Source organism: Eimeria acervulina, genomic scaffold (assembly GCF_000499425.1).
Source record: "Eimeria acervulina Houghton genomic scaffold, Eah_scaff375, whole genome shotgun sequence".
NCBI lineage: Eukaryota > Apicomplexa > Conoidasida > Eucoccidiorida > Eimeriidae > Eimeria > Eimeria acervulina.
The window spans coordinates 1-18465 of NW_013549849.1; the positions used below are offsets into that span (position 1 = coordinate 1).

At 49.8% G+C, this 18465-nt stretch overlaps 4 protein-coding genes across 4 annotated transcripts in view; 1 reads left to right on the forward strand and 3 right to left on the reverse strand.

The window, feature by feature from the left end:
• EAH_00035540 (hypothetical protein, conserved) lies at nucleotides 1-402 on the reverse strand (the record flags this gene model as incomplete). The annotated part of the gene is made up of 1 exon (XM_013395723.1): nucleotides 1-402. A coding segment is annotated over one exon (402 nt), but the record flags the coding sequence as incomplete, so codon positions are not given.
• Nucleotides 403-480: 78 nt separating this feature from the next.
• Nucleotides 481-1173, forward strand: EAH_00035550 (hypothetical protein; the record flags this gene model as incomplete). The annotated part of the gene is made up of 2 exons (XM_013395724.1): nucleotides 481-834; nucleotides 1105-1173. The coding sequence occupies 2 exons, from the start codon at nucleotides 481-483 to the stop codon at nucleotides 1171-1173; spliced, it is 423 nt and encodes a 140-aa protein (XP_013251178.1).
• Nucleotides 1174-7665: 6492 nt separating this feature from the next.
• EAH_00035560 (hypothetical protein, conserved) lies at nucleotides 7666-12447 on the reverse strand (the record flags this gene model as incomplete). The annotated part of the gene is made up of 9 exons (XM_013395725.1): nucleotides 7666-8087; nucleotides 8354-8884; nucleotides 9190-9439; nucleotides 9601-9744; nucleotides 9934-10161; nucleotides 10498-11466; nucleotides 11634-11866; nucleotides 11980-12214; nucleotides 12394-12447. The coding sequence occupies 9 exons, from the start codon at nucleotides 12445-12447 to the stop codon at nucleotides 7666-7668; spliced, it is 3066 nt and encodes a 1021-aa protein (XP_013251179.1).
• A 3040-nt stretch (nucleotides 12448-15487) lies between these two features.
• The window catches only part of EAH_00035570 (arginyl-tRNA synthetase, putative), a gene marked incomplete at both ends in the record, with an annotated part of 8646 nt that continues 5668 nt past the window's right edge, over nucleotides 15488-18465 (reverse strand). The window contains 6 exons of the mRNA XM_013395726.1: nucleotides 15488-15665; nucleotides 16013-16106; nucleotides 16421-16510; nucleotides 16886-17023; nucleotides 17353-17535; nucleotides 18132-18226. Coding sequence (XP_013251180.1) covers nucleotides 15488-15665; nucleotides 16013-16106; nucleotides 16421-16510; nucleotides 16886-17023; nucleotides 17353-17535; nucleotides 18132-18226 — 778 coding nt within the window. The remainder of the gene's footprint in view (nucleotides 15666-16012; nucleotides 16107-16420; nucleotides 16511-16885; nucleotides 17024-17352; nucleotides 17536-18131; nucleotides 18227-18465) is intronic.

An 18465-nucleotide genomic window follows, 5' to 3' on the forward strand; every position in this document is an offset into this window, starting at 1 on the left:
CCCCGTGTCCATGGTGATGTCTCGGATCTTCTGGGTATCCCCCGTGTCCATGGTGATGTCTCGGGTCTTCTGGGTATCCCCCGTGTCTATGGTGATGTCTCGAATCGTCTGGGTGTTCCCTGTGTCTACGGTGATGTCTCGAATCGTCTGGGTGTTCCCCGTGTCCATGGTGATGTCTCGAATCGTCTGGGTGTCGCCGGTGTCCATGGTGTCCTCTCGGGTCGTCTGGGTATCCCCCGTGTCCATGGTGTCCTCTCGGGTCGTCTGAGTATCCCCCGTGTCCATGGTTATGTCTCGGGTCTTCTTGGCGTTCCCTGTGTCTACGGTTATGTCTCGGGTCTTCTGTGGGTTCCTGGTGTCCTTGGTGATGTCTCGGCCCTTCTGGGCCTCGCCATTCTCCATGATGGTGCTGCCTGCCACTCGTACCTTCCAGAGGGTCTGTCTCCTGATACGGAGGTGGAGGTCCTACCAGGACGGGCAATGGATATCCCAAAGGACCATCGTAAGGAGGTGGCGGTTCGAGCGGGTACGGTGACTGCCCGTTCTCGTCGGCAGCATCGTAAGGGGGTGGAGGCCCGAACGGATGTCCGTGATCCTGCATGTGTCTCCTTCCATCATCAGCTCTCCTACCGTGTCTTCCGCCATTATCGTTTGTCTGGTCGCCATAGTAACCCCTTCTTCCGCCTCTTCCTCCCCCACCACCGCCTGCTGCATATGAGGGTGGTTCGCTGTATCCTGGGGGAGAAGGCCGATGATAGTCATCTCTTCGACGTCCTCTACCATCTCGCTGTCCATCAGGAAGAGGATATCGCTCTTGATCACGGCCTGAGCGTGGTACGGCGCCTGTTCCCCCGTTGTTGCCCCTACAGTTGTTGGGCTGCAGATAAACAATAAGCATGAGCATGCCACTATCCATCATTTCACTTACAAAGCACACGATATTAGCAAATATAAAACAAGGACATGAGGGTCGTGACTTCGTGTTTATCGCGCCGCCTAAGAGTTTCCCCATGACCTAGTGAGCAAAAACGAGCACAATTGGGTGAGCCGTACATGGTTTGACAGTCTGCGAAGGGAAATCTTCAGCCGGTTTTGGTTTTTTAGATAGACTGCGCATTGAAAAAGGAGGAAAATAACGACGGTAGTGGCCACGGTAGTAGCCACGGCAGCTGAAACAAGAAGGCTGATCCTAGGCTGCAAGCGCCTGCCATTCGTTGTAAAGCCGGAAAACCATAAATCAAGCCCAGTGGGATGTTGCTCCACTGCTCCTGTTTTTTGCAACTCAAAGGCCGCATCCATGTTGGACACAAGCTAGAACTCTTGTGCAACGTTTTTACCGAGCAGGGGAAACGGCTCGCCCGGCTCACCACCGGGGGCAGCAGAGGGATAAAAGGACAGCAACCTCTGATCTGTGCAAGAAGAATATCTATTGAAACCTTACAAATAGAAACTTGAAAAAAAAAACAACGCACTTTTGCCCCAGATCCAGCTGTACGCGACAGTGGGGTTCGGTCGGCTTGAGAGATCGGTCGGGGGCGTCCGTGCGCCAGATCGGCGTGAAGAGAAGCGTATGAAGCTCCAACTGAGGAGACCGAATTTCCCACAAAATTCACAAAAATACATAATCTAAACAAACTGAAACTGAATAAAACATTGAAATAGACTGTTTCATTGGAGAACACGACTAGACTCCTCGCGGCTCGAGGGGCACCGTGCCTCTGCGTGGCACCGGTGTGCGAGGTGTTTTCTTCGCGAGGCTCAAATCTGCAGCCAATCCTACTAAGCCCCAAATATAACCCCGGACGATATGGGGAAGATATGGCAAAGAATACACCTAAATATGGCGAGAAACGAATGCTTGTGTCCTTTGCTGTACTGGCCGAGCGTTCGTCTCTGAGAAGGGTTGCTGCGTGATTATGCGTTCGGCTTGTGGTTTCTAGTCGCTTGCAAACAAAAATATATCAGTATGCAATGGTTCCTTTGGCAATCTTGCATTCAATCACCACCAGCGAATTTGTGGCTACGAGGAACCTAGAAACTATCCATTCCTCGTCGCCAGCTGAAAGAATGTGGAAATTTGTACAAAAAGGCAAACTAAAAGGCATATGAGCTTTCATTCAGTAGCCAGTGTCCCTGGGAAGAGCGGCTCGGGACCGTTGGAGGGATACATCGTGGAGGCGGCCTGAGGAGCTGCAACGCAACTTGCTGCAACTACTACCCCCAGGCAACGCCACATGGAAGCCTAGCCACGCCCGCACCCCGTTTGTTGCATTGTACGCTATTTCAGCGCACGAGCGTCACTGGATAAGATCGATGGCTTTGTCACACTTCTAGTATTAATATGGAACAAGCAAGCTGAAGATTGAGCGCGAGCTGCCCGCAGACACCTATCTCTATGTATGCATGCATGCAACTACATGAAGCTTGTGTTCAATCATTAGCCTCGGGTTTGTGGTTAGCGGTAGACCAGTGTAGGGCACCTACCTGGCCACGTAGGCGTTCGTCTGCCTGCTTCGCAGACACCATGCTGTATATGCATCCCAATCTCTTACAAGCAGTACACGCCCTCGTGTGCGTAGCTTCCCAGAAAGGATGGGTGGACAGAATTGCAATTTCTGTCGTTCCATCGGCTCCTCCGTCTACAACCGTCGTTGTTGCGTATCGTGCTTCTGCATCCCTTGCCGCTACGTCTCGTGCCCTTGCGTTGCTTCCTGCATCATCCCTTCCTTTTGCGTCGCCTGCTGCACAATTTTTTGTGTCTTCTGCTGCCGTATCTCTAGGTGCTACATCTCGCGTAGGAATTCCCTTCGCTGCTGCTCGGGCTGGAGTTTCTGCTGCTGCTGCTGCGCCGGGAGCTCCAGCCGCCGCTGCTGCGGCTGCAGTTGCTCTGACTGCTGCGGTGGCTGGTACCACTGGCGTTGTTGGTACTGTTGCTGCTGCTGTTGCTATTGCTGTGGTTTTTTCTACTGCTCCTCGTATTGTTGGCGTTACTGCCGTTGCTGCATTCGCTTCGTGGGGCTCTGATACGTCAGCCGCAGCATCACTACCACCAAACCCTCAGGCTGCATATCCTCCAGTTACCGCGGACCATATTGCTGCTGATCCATACAAGTGAAGAAAAGATAAAAAATTTCGAGATTCTCCAGCAGCTGTCTTGGTGTGCGAGAGGGCGGGGCGGACGGGCAGTCGACAAAGGCACAACTCCAAATGCATGAAGATGAACTTGCCTTCAGCAGCGGCGACGACGTGGCTGCATATAGAGGAGACAGCATAGATCACAGGTCCGAAGATACACACAGATAAAGAAATATAAGCCCGTCTTTACCCGTGACAGACCAACCGTCACTGAATAGTTGAACGCTGTCATCATTAAGATGCAGTTCTTATTCGCACGGTTGCAGCTGCTGCTGTTGAGTCGAGGAAAGGACCTAGATGCTCCTGAATAACTGCTTTGCAAAGAGAATCCTTAGAAATCCACTCCATTTGTCATTTATCGTGCTTATCAAAGGTAACATTCTCGTTTGCTGTGAAGGGCGCCAGCCGTTACATATGTGTCCAGTATCCCGTTATTCTCCAGCTGTCTTTTCTTGGAACGACGTTTCTGCCGTCTTGTTGTGGAAAATTCCTGGGCATTTCGGCTATTCCCTTCTCCTTTTTAGAAGGCTGACACTAATGGTATGATAAGACACCCACAGTGGTGGTAATACTCCAATCCAAGCCAGCGCGTTAACCCAAGACAGTGCAAAGAAGGCCCCTACCCAACGCATGGCAAGCTTATGTAGCTGCTCACCGTTTTAAGCACTTCGCACAGCACGGGAAACCACTAATGCTTAGTTGCGTAGGCTGCTCATTGCTGCCAAGCATCGATTGTCCCGCATTCTTGCTTGGCGTTCTTGGGTTTTCTCCATGCATTCCCGAGCAGCTGCAAGCTGCTTGTAGAAGTCAGTTTTCGGGCCTTCGCGGCTGGCTTTCGACAGCCCTCTCCAACGCCAGATCAGACGGCGGTGTTCCGGGGTAGACTGAGAAGGCAGGAGGACAACGGGTCAACGGGCGCGCTGTTGGCGCTGTTGTACTATAAACCCATACTGCATAGGGGAGAATATGAAGGAGAATATTAAAGGCAATTCGATGAATTTAGTTGGATATGGAGTCACAAATGTTGCACCAGCGTGTGGTTGGAGCGTTTCGTTTGACCTTCTGCCTGTGGGTGGTTGGGGATGGCCATTCCATGGTCAATTTTGAGCCGCTAGACAAATTCGCTGGAGAAGCCTTTAGAAATTCTCGGGTCTCTATAAGTAATGATGCTCTTCTGAAATAGTGGAGCTTGTACAGATGATTAATGGGTATATGGCCAACTCCCTCTGCTCTAACTGAACTCAAGGGAAGATGAAATGAGCGTACTTGTCGAATCTATCCACGACGATAGATGCTACTGCAGCCGGTGAGTGATTATGAAATCCATTGTGATATTCTTCCAGATCCGTTTAGGAATCGGAAGGCTCTGCAATAGCCGGGATTTGAAAGTGTCCTATCGCTTTTGTTGCTGTCACTCCGGACATATAAAGACGATGTTGGACTCAAGCTACTTGGATATGTGCAAGCACATGGTGACAGAACTGGCATTTTAGGTTTGAAGGGCTCGGGGTGACGCAGTTTGTCCCCATGTGTTCACAAATATCCAATCGGCTTGAATCCAGCATCGTCATTTGTGTTGGCGTAGTGGGAGACGACCGCTTTAGGTTGTCTACTGATGGTAAAGCACTGATATGCCTGGTGGCGAGCATGCATATTTCTCGACCTAGGGGTGCCACTTGGCCCTCCAACGATCCCGACCACCCGCACCACTGTTGCGTTGAACATGGCCCGGAAAAGCATGATCGTGGCTTGTGGGCAAACCGTTTCTTCAAAGCGAAGCTGAAACGCATGGTGGAGCGCACACCTTCTCGAGTTCCACAAGAGATCGCCGCCTATGTTGTAGTGCTTAGGACGTTTCCCACGCCTTAGCAACAACCGCCGCGGCGTGAGTATCTAAGGACCAAGAATATTGCGTTTTGGCAGGGCATCAGGAATCGTCGCAGACAAAAAAAGTTGCAGAACGCAGTGTGTGACCGGTAGGGCGACAGAAGAGTGTGCTAGTGCCCATGTTGGTGTTATCATTGATGCACTTAACGATAGATTCGTATTGCTTATGCTGGCAAAAAACCGCTACAGGGCTTCTTCATTGGCACAGCGTTGAAAACTCCGTCTCAGGTGTGTCAGGGATTGGTGATCGATTTGAGCGGCGATGCGCCCGTCATATTAGTAATGCCCACACCTTTTTCCTTCGCACCAGAATGCGTAGAGGTCCTCCAAACGCGCTAAATACTTCTGCTTTCTCTGCTTGAAACGGTATGAGTAACAGGCGGTTATTCGCTGCGTTTTCGAATCGTTCGCATGCAGAGAGACGAGCACGCCAACTGCTGTGACAGCATAACTTCTGTGTCACTGGCATCGATTACTAGGAAGAAGTGCTTGTTGAAATTAGGGAGCGCAAGTACTCGAGACAATGGTAGATGTCTGATGCGGCTTCTGGCGTTTGCATCCTCTCTCCCTGTCTGTCCAAATAGGTTGTTTGTCCTTCTTCCATAGGTCCGTCAGAAGGGCGCTGATCTCAGCGAATTTGTCGATGAAGGTGAGATGATACGATACGAGTCTCATGAACTTCTGAACATTTGTGCAAGTGTACAGGGATAGCGGCCATCCCCCCGATCCCTCCCTATCCACTGTGAATCTGGCTAGATCCATGGTATAGAGACACAAGACTCTAGGAACGGGATGTTTTCATGAAAAAGCAACTCTTGTGAGACGTCCGTGGCGTTCTCTAAACGACCTGAACGCAATAATAGACACACCTAGAAGCTTCACTTGCACTGTGCTATACAGCCAGCTTGTGCGGTCTGTAGGAGAGGATTGTAACTCCGTCGATTAATAAATCTTTATCACTTCAAATCTGACCAAAAAAGTCTAAACTTCGTCCATAAAAAAGAGTTCTAGTACAATTTTCTATGACAGTTCAAATTCCTCCTTCCAAAAAAACAATGGATCCTGGTTTTAAAAAATACTTTCGTTCAATTATTGAACCTTCTCCTCTTCCCATTCTAGTATCTAAAGCTCCAGTTTAACAATAGGAAAAAAGGAACACCCTTTGCATGTAGTATTTTAGCTAAAAGAGTTCTTTATATGCCATCACGAAGTAAATATTTTTCAAAAAATTCTTTTGGAAAGCATAATACACACCATTGCTATCAGCAGTAGACAAGGTCTAGATATTAGAACAACTCAACAAAAATACAGTACGCACTAAAATTAATAAAGGTACTTCTCATTCCATTTCTAAAGGTAATATACTGTTTTCAAAAATAAATTAAAGAATTTAGAGAACACATTGCAGTCAAATGGTACGGACAACAATTTGTGGAGTTATATGAAGATCTCCTAAAAACAAAGAACATGATTACATAATAATCTAATTTCTTCTGAAGGTAACTTAATTGCTGCATATTGCTTCTCTTATGAATTAAAAACGCACTAATTTTGCAATTTTAAACAAATAACAAAGACATTCTCCACCGGCTGTAGCCAGTAAGAGGATGCCTTAAAAGAGAGCAGCAATTGCATGCAGCATTTAAGCGTTGCTAGAAGTTTGTATTTAATGCAGATTACACGTACACCCCAACAGGAACACACATACACTCCAGTATCGAAATAGAAAGAGAGGTAATTCCGTACTAAATGCATTTAATTCGATTGCTGCCTCCAGCCTCTTCGTCGTTTGCCACTACTCTTCTAACCCGCATCTTTTGCAATCTCTGTATCAGAACTGGGAGATAGAAATACTACATTTTCTTCTTTTTGAGCGGCAGCCTGTTTACTTTAGTCCGCTGTGCGGTGGCAGCCTTCCCCTTCTCTTTGTTCGCGAGGTTTGGCGCTCCATCTGCTGCTGTAGCTGCAGCAGCAGCAGCAAGCAGCAGCAAGCAGCAGCAGCAGTACTGCCATTTGTTGGCTCACCTTGAGGTGTACACACACTATATCCACACAAGCTATAACCGTACATATACCTACCTGCATGCATACGCATGCCATTGCTTAGCCACTAAACGCGAAGTCTCTCAGTTGTACATACTGCTATTGCGGTACTTACACGAAGGCATGCGAATGCATTGGCTGCTGCTGTTGCTGCTGCAGCAGCAACTGCGCATGTCTCAGTAGCGGCGACAGCCATACTCTAAACAGCCATTTGTCTGCTATTGCCTCTGCCTCTTGGCTGCTATTGCAATAGAAAAAGAATATCTGATTCGGGGGTCCAGCAGTTGCATGCAGTAAACCAAATCAGCAGCAGCAAACAGAGGAAGCGAAGCCGCTGCAGCTGAAATCTTTTGCTGCAGCAGCAGCAGCAGCAGCGGCAATGCTTCTCGTATTCATTTCAATGCAGGCCAGACACCCGCCGTTACGGGCAGCCCAAAATTCCTAAAGCAGCAACTGGCTATTGTTGCTGCTGCAGCTGTTGTTGCTGCTACTGCTGCTGCTGTTGCTGCTGCTTTTGCTGCGTTTTGTCGCGCTGCACTCATTCCAAAGGAGCGGCGAGACACAGAAATGTTTGGGGTGTCAGCGGAGGCTGCGAAGCAACTACACAGAACCCTTAAGGTTCTCTACCGCTGCAGCAGGCGCTGCAGGAGTAGCAGGTGCAGCAGCAGCAGCATTCCCCTCGCCGAGTTGCTTCTTCTCACCTGGAGCAGGAACAGGCTCTAGCTCTGGAGTCGGGGGGCCGCTATCCGCATCGAGAGTGAAGAACTGAAGGCCCTCCCCAGGTTTTGCTGCTGCTGCTGCTGCTGCTGCTTTTGCTGCTGCTGCTGCTTTTGCTGCTGCTGCTGGTGACGTGAGAAAATTCTCCCCATTACCGCTGGATGCCAACCATGCAACGGATTTGTCGACTACTCCATCGTTGCTATCTGCTGCTGCTGCTGCTGGTGCTGCTGCTGGTGCTGCTGCTTCTGCTGGTGCTGCTGCTGGTTGCCCTTGACGAGGCTTCTCCCCAGACATCTCCGCTTCTGCACGGCAGCAAACACCAAACATAAATCAATCAACCCAAGTCGTACAAACAAACAGCAATTCCATTTCATTATGCAGCAACAGCAGCAACACCAGCAGCAGCAGCAGCAGCAGCAAAGAGTGCAGTTCCTGCTGCTGGTGGTGCTGCCGTTGTTGAAAGTGTCGCTGCTACTGCTGAACAGACCCCGTAAGCTGCCGCAGCTGCTATAAACTGCTGCTGCTGCTGCTGCTGTTTTAAAAGAAGAAACCCGAATACAAGACTCACGGATGCGGTGGAGGTAAGGCTGAGCTTCCTGCTGCACCTGCATGTACACCGCAGCGATCTCCCTGAGTGCAGCGCGTGCTGCTTCTGCTGCTTCTTGCTGCTCTTGGGCGTCCCCAGTAGTAGTAGCAGCTGTGGATGATGGGGAAGGGGGGTTGTTGTGCTGCTGCTGCTTGTGCCGCAGCATCAGTTGCTGCTGCTGCAGCGCCTCTTGCAGTGTATCTGCATGCGCCTGTAAAAAGTTCTGCGACTCTTCAAAGGCAACTCTAAGCCTTTGCATGCCTTTAATGAACTGTTTGTGCAGCAGCTGAAGCTGCTGCTCCTCCTCCTCTTGCTGCAGCTGCAGCTCGTAATCTGTCAGCCCGTCTCCGCATTCGCCTTCCCGCTGCACCTGCTCCCGCTGCTGCTGCAGCAGCAGCAGTTGCTGTTGCTGCTGGTCAAGACTACGCATGCACTGCCGCAAAACTGCTGCTTGCTGCTGCACGCGATTCTTTTCAAAAGCAAAATGTCGGCAAACTAAAGTAAGAAGAGAGTCTGTACACCCCACAGCAGTAGCAAACCAAATACAACATGAAGCAGCAGCACCACCAACAGCAGCAGCAGCAACTCCGGCACCTCCAGCAGCAGAAACGGCAGCAGCAGAAACACAAACAGCAGAAACGGCAGCAGCTGCTGCAGCAACAGCAGTAGTAACAGCTGAAGCACCACCAGCAGCAACCGAAGTAGCACTAGCAACAGCTGAAGCAGTAGCAGCAGCAACAACCGAAGCAGCACCAGCCGCAGCAGCAACAATTGAAGCAGCAGCAACATCCGCAGCAGCAGCTGAAGCACAGCCATACTTTCTAGCTCTTTTGCGTCCGCTTCAGCGACAGCAGCAGAGACTTCTGCTGCTTCTCGATGTGCTGCTGCTGCATCGTTTGCTGCCTGCTGGAACAGCAGCAAACTGTCTCTCGTCACATTCCATTGCTGCTGCTGCTCCTTCTGTCTCCGCTCCAGCTTCTTGCTGCTGCTCTGCTCGCGCTGCACCTCCCGGTGCAGCTGCTCCTCTGCAGCGTGCGCTGCCCTCAAAGTCTCCTTTGCTGCCCCAATCTGCAGCAGCAGCAGCAGCAGAAACTAGGTCAGCATTAAACTACGTACAAGGCGCCCCCACGCGCCCCCCACAGCAGCAGCAGGCTTGAGCAAGACAAGCAGCAAGCAGCAGCAGCAGCAGGAGGCATCAGTAGCAAAAGAGCAGCAGCAGCAGCATTTACCTCAGCAAGGCAGTTCTCTAGTTGCTGCTGCAGCGAAAACCGCTTCTCCTCCAGCTGCTGCAGCTTCTGCTGCGCTGCACTTCGCCGGGATTCAAACGAAACTGCTCGAGAGACGAGCTCTTCAGCTGACGCCTGCATGTGTCTCTGCAGCAGCGGCAGCAGCAGCAAGACAGCAGAAGCAGCAGCAGCAGCACGAACAACACAAGCACAGCGAGATGCTTCCTAGAAGGTATTGCACTCACTGGAAGGGTGCAGCGAGCAGCTACATTAACACCTGCAGCAGCAGCAGCAGCAGCAACAACAGCAGCAGCAGCAGCAGCAGCAAGGGCTTACACGTAGCTTGTTCAAAAAGGCATCGGACGCCTCCTGCTGCTGCTGCCAGACAGCCATCTGTTGTTGCTGCTGCTGCTGCAGCAACTTTATGCCCTCCAAAGCCTCTGCTGCTGCTTTGGGTAGGAGCTCATGCTGCTGCTTCTTTAGCTGCTGCAGCAGCACCGTCTGCTGCAGCAACCGACTGCTCGCTCGCAGCCGCATGTTCTGCGGGACAAATAGCTTCTCAGCCTGCAGCAGCAGCAGCAAAAGCAGAGGTAGATGCCGTGCTGCTAAAGCGTGAAGCAGCAGCAGCACCAGCACCACAGCCATCATCGGCAGCAGCACCGCAGCCACCGTCAGCAGCAGCAACACCAACAGCAGCAGCAGCAGCAACAGCAGCAAAAGCACCAACAACTACACCTTCAGCAGCAACAACTACAACAACAACAGAAGCAGTAGCAACCCCAGCAGCTGCAGCAAACAACAGCAACACCATCAGCAGCAACAACTACTGCACCACCAGCCACAGCAGCAGCAGCAACAGCAGAAACAGCAGGACAAACAGCAACAGCAGCAGCAGCATACATCTGCATCTTCGGCCAAAGGCATATCACAACTCTCAATCTTCCTGCCCAGTACAGAAGCATCTTGCTGCAGCCGAGACACCTGGTAATTGAGTCGCTGCAGCTGCTGCCGCCGCTGCAGCAGAGCTGCTGCAGCAAGAGCAGCAGATACACCGCGAGCAGCAGCAACAGACATGTCCTGCAGCAATGGCTCCTCCTCCTCCATGAAACCCTCAAGCGTTGCATTTGCTCCAGTAGCAGCAGCAGCAGCAGCAGCACCTGCAGCAGCAGAGCTGACTGTGCTGCTAGAGGCATCGCTTCCATTTTCCTGCTGCTGCTGCTGCTGCTGCTGCTGCTGCAGCGCTTCACCTTCCTCTCCGTCGTCTCTCTTCGTCCGATCAGCCCCCAAGGGTCCGTGCTGCTGTTGTTCCTGCTGCTGTTGCTGCTGCAGCTGTTGCTGCTGCTGCTGCTGGAGTGCAGCTTGCTCCCGAAGTCTCCTCAGTGCAGCCTCTGTCTCAGCAACAACTGCAGCAGAGAGCAGCAGCGCGAGGAGCAGCCGCAGGGCCTGAGTCCATGACAGCAGCAGCGTCTGCTGCAGCAGCAGCAGCAACAGCTGGAACAGCACATCCGTCTTGTCCGACGCGTCTTCATGAAAAACAGATGCTGCTGCAGCAAATTGCAATGCAGGAGCATCCTCACCTTCTGCCTGCTGCTGCTGTTGCTGCTGTTGCTGCTGTTGTTGCTGCTGCTGCTGTTGCGGCTGCTGCGGAGACCCAGCGGGAGGCGGTGGTGGCTGCTGCGGGATCGCGTGCTCTTCTCCCCCTTGCTGTTGCTGCTGTTGCTGCTGCTGCTGCTGTTGCTGTTGCTGCTGCTGCTGCTGCTGAATGAGATGAATTTGCTGCTGCGCTTTGGAGAGGAAAACTGCCCGCAGCTGCGGCCGCTTAGCAATGGACCGCAGCAGCAGCTGGGGCCCTGCAGAACGAAACAGCACCTGCAGCAGCAGCAGCAGCAACAGCAGCAGCAATAGCAGCAGCACCACCGTATCTCTTCTCCCGATTTGTCGAAGTCGGCATTTAAGGAACGCTACAAAGGTTAATTGCATGCAGCTGTACAGAAAAGGCTCAGCTGCGTGCTGCTGCTGCTGCTGCTGCTGCTGACCTCTGCAAAGCCAAAGTTTGAGCTAAGGAGTTCTTGAGGCAGCTGCAGCTCCGTCAGCATTTGCTTCTCGCTTAAAATCTGTCGAGCGAAGTCGCTGCAAACGCGCTGCTGCTGCTGCTGGCTTCCGGGATGGCCTGCAGCAGCTGAGCCGCTGCCTGCTGCTTCCTGCTGCTGCTGCTGCTGCTGCTGCTGCTCCAAGTCACCAGACGGGAAGCGTGGGGCATTTGGGTCATCTGCAGCAGCAAAGCACCACATCACTAATCCTGTTGCAGCAGCTGCTGCTGTTGTTGCTGCTGCTGCTGCACCTGGTGCTGCTGCAGTTGCTGCTGCTGCTGCTGCTGCTTACCGTCGTGCTGCAGCAAAGTAGTCCATACGTGCAGCAGTTGCTGCACTTCTTCTATGGTCCTGACATCTGCTGCTCGTTCTTCCAGCAGCAGGAGCAGCTGCTCCGCCGTGAGCCCCGCGAATCCTGCTGCTGCTGCTGCTGCTGCTGCTGCTGTCTCACTGCCTCCCCCAAACGTCAGCAGCACATCACGAGCCCGCGAGAATAAAGCGGTGCTCGACTGTACAGAACTCGCCACCTGCAGCAACGCATGCACTCCACCTCTTATACCAGCTGCAGCAGCAGCAGCAGCAACAATAGTAGCAACAACAGAAACAACAACAGCTCCATCAACAACGAGAAGAGCAGCAGCTGTAGCAGCACTAACAACAGCAACAGCAACAGTAGATGCAACTGCAGCAGCAGCAGCAACAGCACCTCATCAGCCTTCTTCTTGACCTTGCTGAAAGACTCTGTAATCCTTCCCCACATATTCAACGGATGCCCTCAGAGGGGCCCGCGCTGCAGCACTTGTGCGCCTGACCTTCGGCGCAGCAGCAAAGACAGCACAAGCAGCAACAGAACCAGCTGCAGCAACAGCAACAACAGCAGCAGCCATAGCACCAGCAGAAATCACAAGACAATCGACCGCTGCTTTGCTACGACTACAACGCTTGGAGCTTAAGTCCAGGGAGAAGAGTGTTGCTGCTATTGCTGCTGCTATTGCTGCGGTTGTTGCTGCTGCGGCTGTTATGGTTGCTGCTGTGTTGCTGCTGCTGTGGCTATTAATGTTGCTGCTGCTGCTACCGTTATTGCTGCTTTTGTTGTTGTTGCTGCTGCTATCGCAGTTGCTGTCGGCGTTTCTGCTGGAGCCGTCGTAGCAGCAGCAGCAGCAGCAGCAGCTGCAACAGCTGCAGCTGCTCCTGCTGCTGCTACGTCACCCCACGCGAAGGAACGCGCGTTATTTAAAATGTGCATGAGATTAACTGCATTATTTTGAAATTTGCTGCTGCTGCGGTGTACGTACACTGCAAGAATTCTCCTTAGCAGCGGAGCGCCCAGCAGCAGAGCAGCAGGGAGCTGGGGGTCAGGTTTAGGTTATTTTGCGGTGTCTGTATGGAAGTGAAGAGAAAATAGAGTTAATAATCGAAATAAACAAAGAAAAATACACAAATACACCTCAAAGAAAGAAGAAACAAGTGCATAATAACGTACAAAACAGACAGCTGCACAGATATCAACAGCCCCGTGAGCTGTACGTACACCGCAGCACTCCGCGGGTTTTTAGAGAAAATACACACATTTTTTAGTGTTTAAACTCTATTTGGTTAACATAAATTCATTTATTTCAAAGCAAATGAACAAAAACAGGAGCAGATAATAGCCTCGCCTCCGTTATAATGTTGTGCTGCATTGTATGCAAATAGCAGCAGCAGCAGAAGCAGCAGCAGCAGCAAGCAGCAGCAACAACGACGATTGCTGCAGCAGCAGTAACAGGTTAAATCAGCAGCAGCGAAAATAGTTAAACAGCATCAGCAGCATTTCAAGCAGCAGCAGCGGCAGGACTAGCTAAACCAGCAGCAGCAACAATTAGAGCTGCAGTCTCCGTACAAACAATTTAATGCCTCTGTCTTTATTGCACATGCACACCAGTGAGAGAATCTGCATGCATTTGCTGCACATTTCATTGAAATGTTCTTTACACAGATGCGGTTGGCGTACTGCTCTACTTTAAAATCTACTTGAGAGAAATTCGCGTTTATATATATATATATATATGCATATATATATATATATATATACATATATATATATATATTTATATATATACATGCATATATTTACATATAAATGTAGTATTTATGTATATAATGTATAAATATTATACATATATATAAATATTATGTCTATATATATATATATATCCTTGAGGACTAGCAGTGGCTACAGACTATAAGTTGTATAAATTGTATAAATTCGTAGATACATTTAATAGTATATATTATGTGTTTGTAATATATATACATATATATATATATATATACAATATATATAATATATATATATATATATATAATATTGGGTTTACGCATTTATGCAGTGGCTGCTAACGGGGCTGTTTATTCATCCGTCTGCTCCTGATAGAAATACTTGTGTAACGCGCTGCTTCTGCTTCTGCCGCTAATTGCTGTTGCTGCTGCTGCTGCTGCTGCTACTGGTGCTGCTGCTGCACGAGGGCCCTCGCTGTATGCACGTCAAACTGCGGTGTACGTACACCGCAGTTCGGTCTCCGTCTAAGGGGGTTCCTTGAAGAAGCCATTAACAGCAAAGAAGAGAGCAAGCAGAAGCAGCAGCAGGAACAGCAGTACTAGCACCAGCAGCAGCAGTAACAGCAGCAGCGGCAGCAGCAGCAGCAGCAGCAGCAGGTGAATAATCTGTTTACAGGGCCCTAGAGGCCCGAAGTCGCTTCATCCATTCTTTCTGTCTTCTGCTGTACATTTGAGACAAACAGCAAAAATTACCCTCCAATATTCAACAAAACCCGTACAAACATCCTAGCTAGCTAACTAGCTAGCTAGGCCACTAGCTAGCTAGCTACCCAGCTGCCCAGCTCGCTAGCTAGCTAGCCAGCTAGCTAGTTAGCTGCATAGCTGGCTGGCTAGCCAACAAGCCAGAACCCTGGTTTGCTAGCTAGCTAGCTAGGCAGCTAGCTAGATAGCTCGACAGTTGACTCCCAGCTAGCTAGCTGGCTGGCTAGGCAGCTAGCTAGCTACATATTTTGTAACCAGCTAGCTAACTAAGCTAACTAGACACTCGGTTATCCAGCTAGCTAGCTAAATACTTGCCTAGCCAGCCAGCTCTCCGCAGCAAGCAGCACCCACTTAGCTAGCTGGCTAGCCAGGAGCAGCTGCAGGATGACAGAGGCGAAGCCACGCCGCGCGATATCTGCTGCTGCTGCTGTTGTTGCTGCCGGTCTCCTGCTGCTGCGGCTGCTCTAACTGATGTTCTGCCGCTCCCGTTGTGGCCTTCGCCGCTGCTCTTGTTGCTCTCGGCGCTTCAGCAGCAGCAGCTGCTGCTGTTGCTGCTGGGCTTGCTGTTGCTGCTGGTCTTGTAGTTGCTGCTGCTGCTCCACAAACGCGAAGTTGCAGCAGCTGCTAGCTGGTTACCTGGCCATCTCGTCGGCTAGCTAGCTAGCCAGCTAACTGATTAGCTAGCTTATCAGCTAGCTAGCTAGCTAGCTCGCCGCCCGCCACGCAGCAGAGCTAGTTCGCGTGTTGCGCGGGGAGGTAACAGCGAGGTAATGGCTGGTTGTGCTGCTGCAGCAGCAGCTTGCTGCTGCAGCAGCAGCTTGCTGCTGCAGCAGCTGCAGCAAGCACAAGCAGCAAGTGCTGCTGCCACCGCAGCGGCAGCAGCAGCACGGAGTTGAAATATTGCTGCAGCTGCAGCTGCAGCATCCGCTGTATCAGCAGCATCAGCTGCAGCAGCCTCTGCAGCAGCAGCAGCAGCTGCTGCTGCTGCATGAAGAGCAACATTAGATTCTTTCAAGGGGCGTGATACCGAGTATAAAGAGACAAACTTTGAGTATTTTTCTTGTTGCTGCGCACAGCAGCAAACGGCTTCGTCTGGTGTCTTCGTCTGTATCTAAAACTTTTACATTCATGTAAAAGTCTGAAAAAGAAGATGTTATTTTGTAAGTAAACTCCGCCAACCTGAGAAACAAATACAATTAAAAACATAAATACAAACAAATATGCATGCAATGCCGATGATGGAGATCATGCCGCATGCAAAGCATGCTGCTGCTGCTGCTGCTGCTGCTGCTGCTGCTGCTGCTGCTGCTGCTGCTGCTGCTGCTGCTGCGGTGTATGGTGGTGCTGATGCTGCTGCTGCTGCTGCTCGGGCCACCGCTGCTGCTGCTCCTGCTGCTGCTGCTGCTGCTGCTGCTGTTCCTGCTGCCGCTGCTACACCTCCTTTTCTGTTCGCTACTGCTTTTGCTGTTGCTGCTTCTGCTGCTGCTGCTGCTTCTGCTGCTGCTGCTGCTGCTTGCCTGTGCAACATGAAGTCTTCTAGAATTCCCAAAACAACGTCAGGAAACTGCAGCAGCAAAACCGCCAATTGTCTTTCGTTTGGATCCGTAATACGAAGTGCGCCTGAGAAAACAAACAATAACAAAAATAAGACTTCAATTAAAAGTATTGACGACCAGCAGCAGCAGCAGCGGCAGCAGCAACGGCAATATGGAGCAGCAGCAGCAACAGATGGAAGCAGCAGCAGCTGCAACAGAGAGCAGCACCTGTACCAACAACAGATACCAGCAACAGCAGCAACCGCAAAAGATAGCATCAGCAGCAGGAACAGCAGCAGCAGAAACAACAGATGGCAGCAACTGCAGCCGCAGAAGCAACAGCAGCACCAGCAGCAGCAGCAGCAGCAGCAACAGCAGCAGCAGCAACAGCAGCATTACTGGGATCGATTGTTTCGGGATCGACTTGGGCTTTGCGAAAGATGGCGCAGATGCGGGCGAAGGCGTAGAGGAGATACACCGCAGTATTCCCTGCATAAATAAATAAATAAATAAATAAATAAATAAATAAATAAATAAATTAATTAATTAATTAATAAAAGACATGCATGCAAACTGCTACTGTATAAACCAACCAAAAAAAACCCCAGAAACGCAGACAAATGCATGCATGCAAGCAAAGATGCATGCATTAACATGAATGCATGCATGCATGCACGCACGCATGCATGCATGAACATGAAATGCATGCATTAGCATGAATGCATGCATGGATGAACATTAAATGCATGCGTGCATGCATGCATGGATGAACATGAAGTGCATGCATGCACGCATGCAAAGATGCATGCATGGATGAACATGAAATGCATGCATGTGAGTAGAATGGTGCATGCGTTTAAATACCTTTGGAGTCGAGCATTCTATCGTAGGAAAATTGATAGTCTGTCGTTCGGTTTTGTCTTAAATCAAAATATTTAACAGCAGAATAACCCAATATCTCAGCTCGCTGATCCAAGCTCACCCCGTCGCATGCACTTTCACCTGCACAAACCCTAAACCCTAAACCCTAAACCCTAAACCCTAGAACCCTAAAACCCTAAAACCCTAAACCCTACCCCCTACACCCTAAATCCTAAGCCGTAAAACCATAAAACCATATAACCCTAAACCCTAAACCCTCAGCCCTAGAACCATACACCCTATGCCCAAAGCCCTAAACCCTAAACCCTAATACCCAAAAATCGTAAACCCTAAAACCATACACCCTAAGCCCTAAACCCTAAACCGTAAGGCCGTAAAACCGTAAAACCCTCAACAAAACCGCAAACCCTAAACCCTAGATCCCAAACCCTAAACCCAAAACCCTAAACCCTTGCCTGATTCTTCTGCTGCTCTTCTCATTAGTTCTTCTTTTGCTCTGCTGACGGCTTCATCAAGCAAATCCACCAACCGCACCACCTCCCCGCTTCTCGTTTTAAATTTCTTTCCGTCGCAGCCCTGGACAACTCCAAAACCCGCGAAGAAACAACGCGAACACTCCGGGTTATACCAACCTGCAACGCAAACCCTAAACCCTAAACCCTAAACCCTAAACCCTAAACCCTAAACCCTAAACCCTAAACCCTAATAACCCTAAAGAACCCTAAACCCTAAACCCTAAACCCTAAACCCTAAACCCTAAACCCTAAACCCTAAACCCTAATACCTTAAACCCTAAACCCTAAACCCTAAACCATAAACCATAAAAAGATCGGAAGAGCGTCGTGTAGGGAAAGAGTGTAGATCTCGGTGGTCGCCGTATCATTAAAATACCTTAAACCCTAAACCCTAAACCCTAAACCATAAACCATAAAAAGATCGGAAGAGCGTCGTGTAGGGAAAGAGTGTAGATCTCGGTGGTCGCCGTATCATTAAAAAATCCCTAAACCCTAATTCCTAAACCCTAAACCTTTAATTTCAATTTGGAGTAGAAACCATGAAATAGGAAAGACGACGCAAAATCTAAATCAATTACGAAGCCGAAACAACTCAACGTACACCCCAAACCACAAACGACAAACCCTAAACCCTAAACCCTAGAGGAGATGCTGAGCAAAGGAGACCGTTGGGCATCTAGGGCTTAGGGTTTAGGGTTTAGGGTTTATCTAACCCGCCATCTTAGCCGCCTCGAAGAGTTTTACGAAATGCTCTTCTTGACCCATATCCGTGACGTACACCAACCAATCGTTCTTGCAGTCTACCAGCCTATAAAAACAAAACAAAACAAAATAAATAAATAAATAAATAAATAAATAAATAAATAAATAAATAAATAAAGTAATAAATAATAAATAAGTAAACATTGCCAAAAAAGCGACAGATAAACACGAAAAAGAGCAAATAATAAATATAGAAGAATAATTATATAAATATTCAGGATATATATATATATATATATACATATAAAGGTATATATGCATTCGTATTTACGTGCCCGTACATAT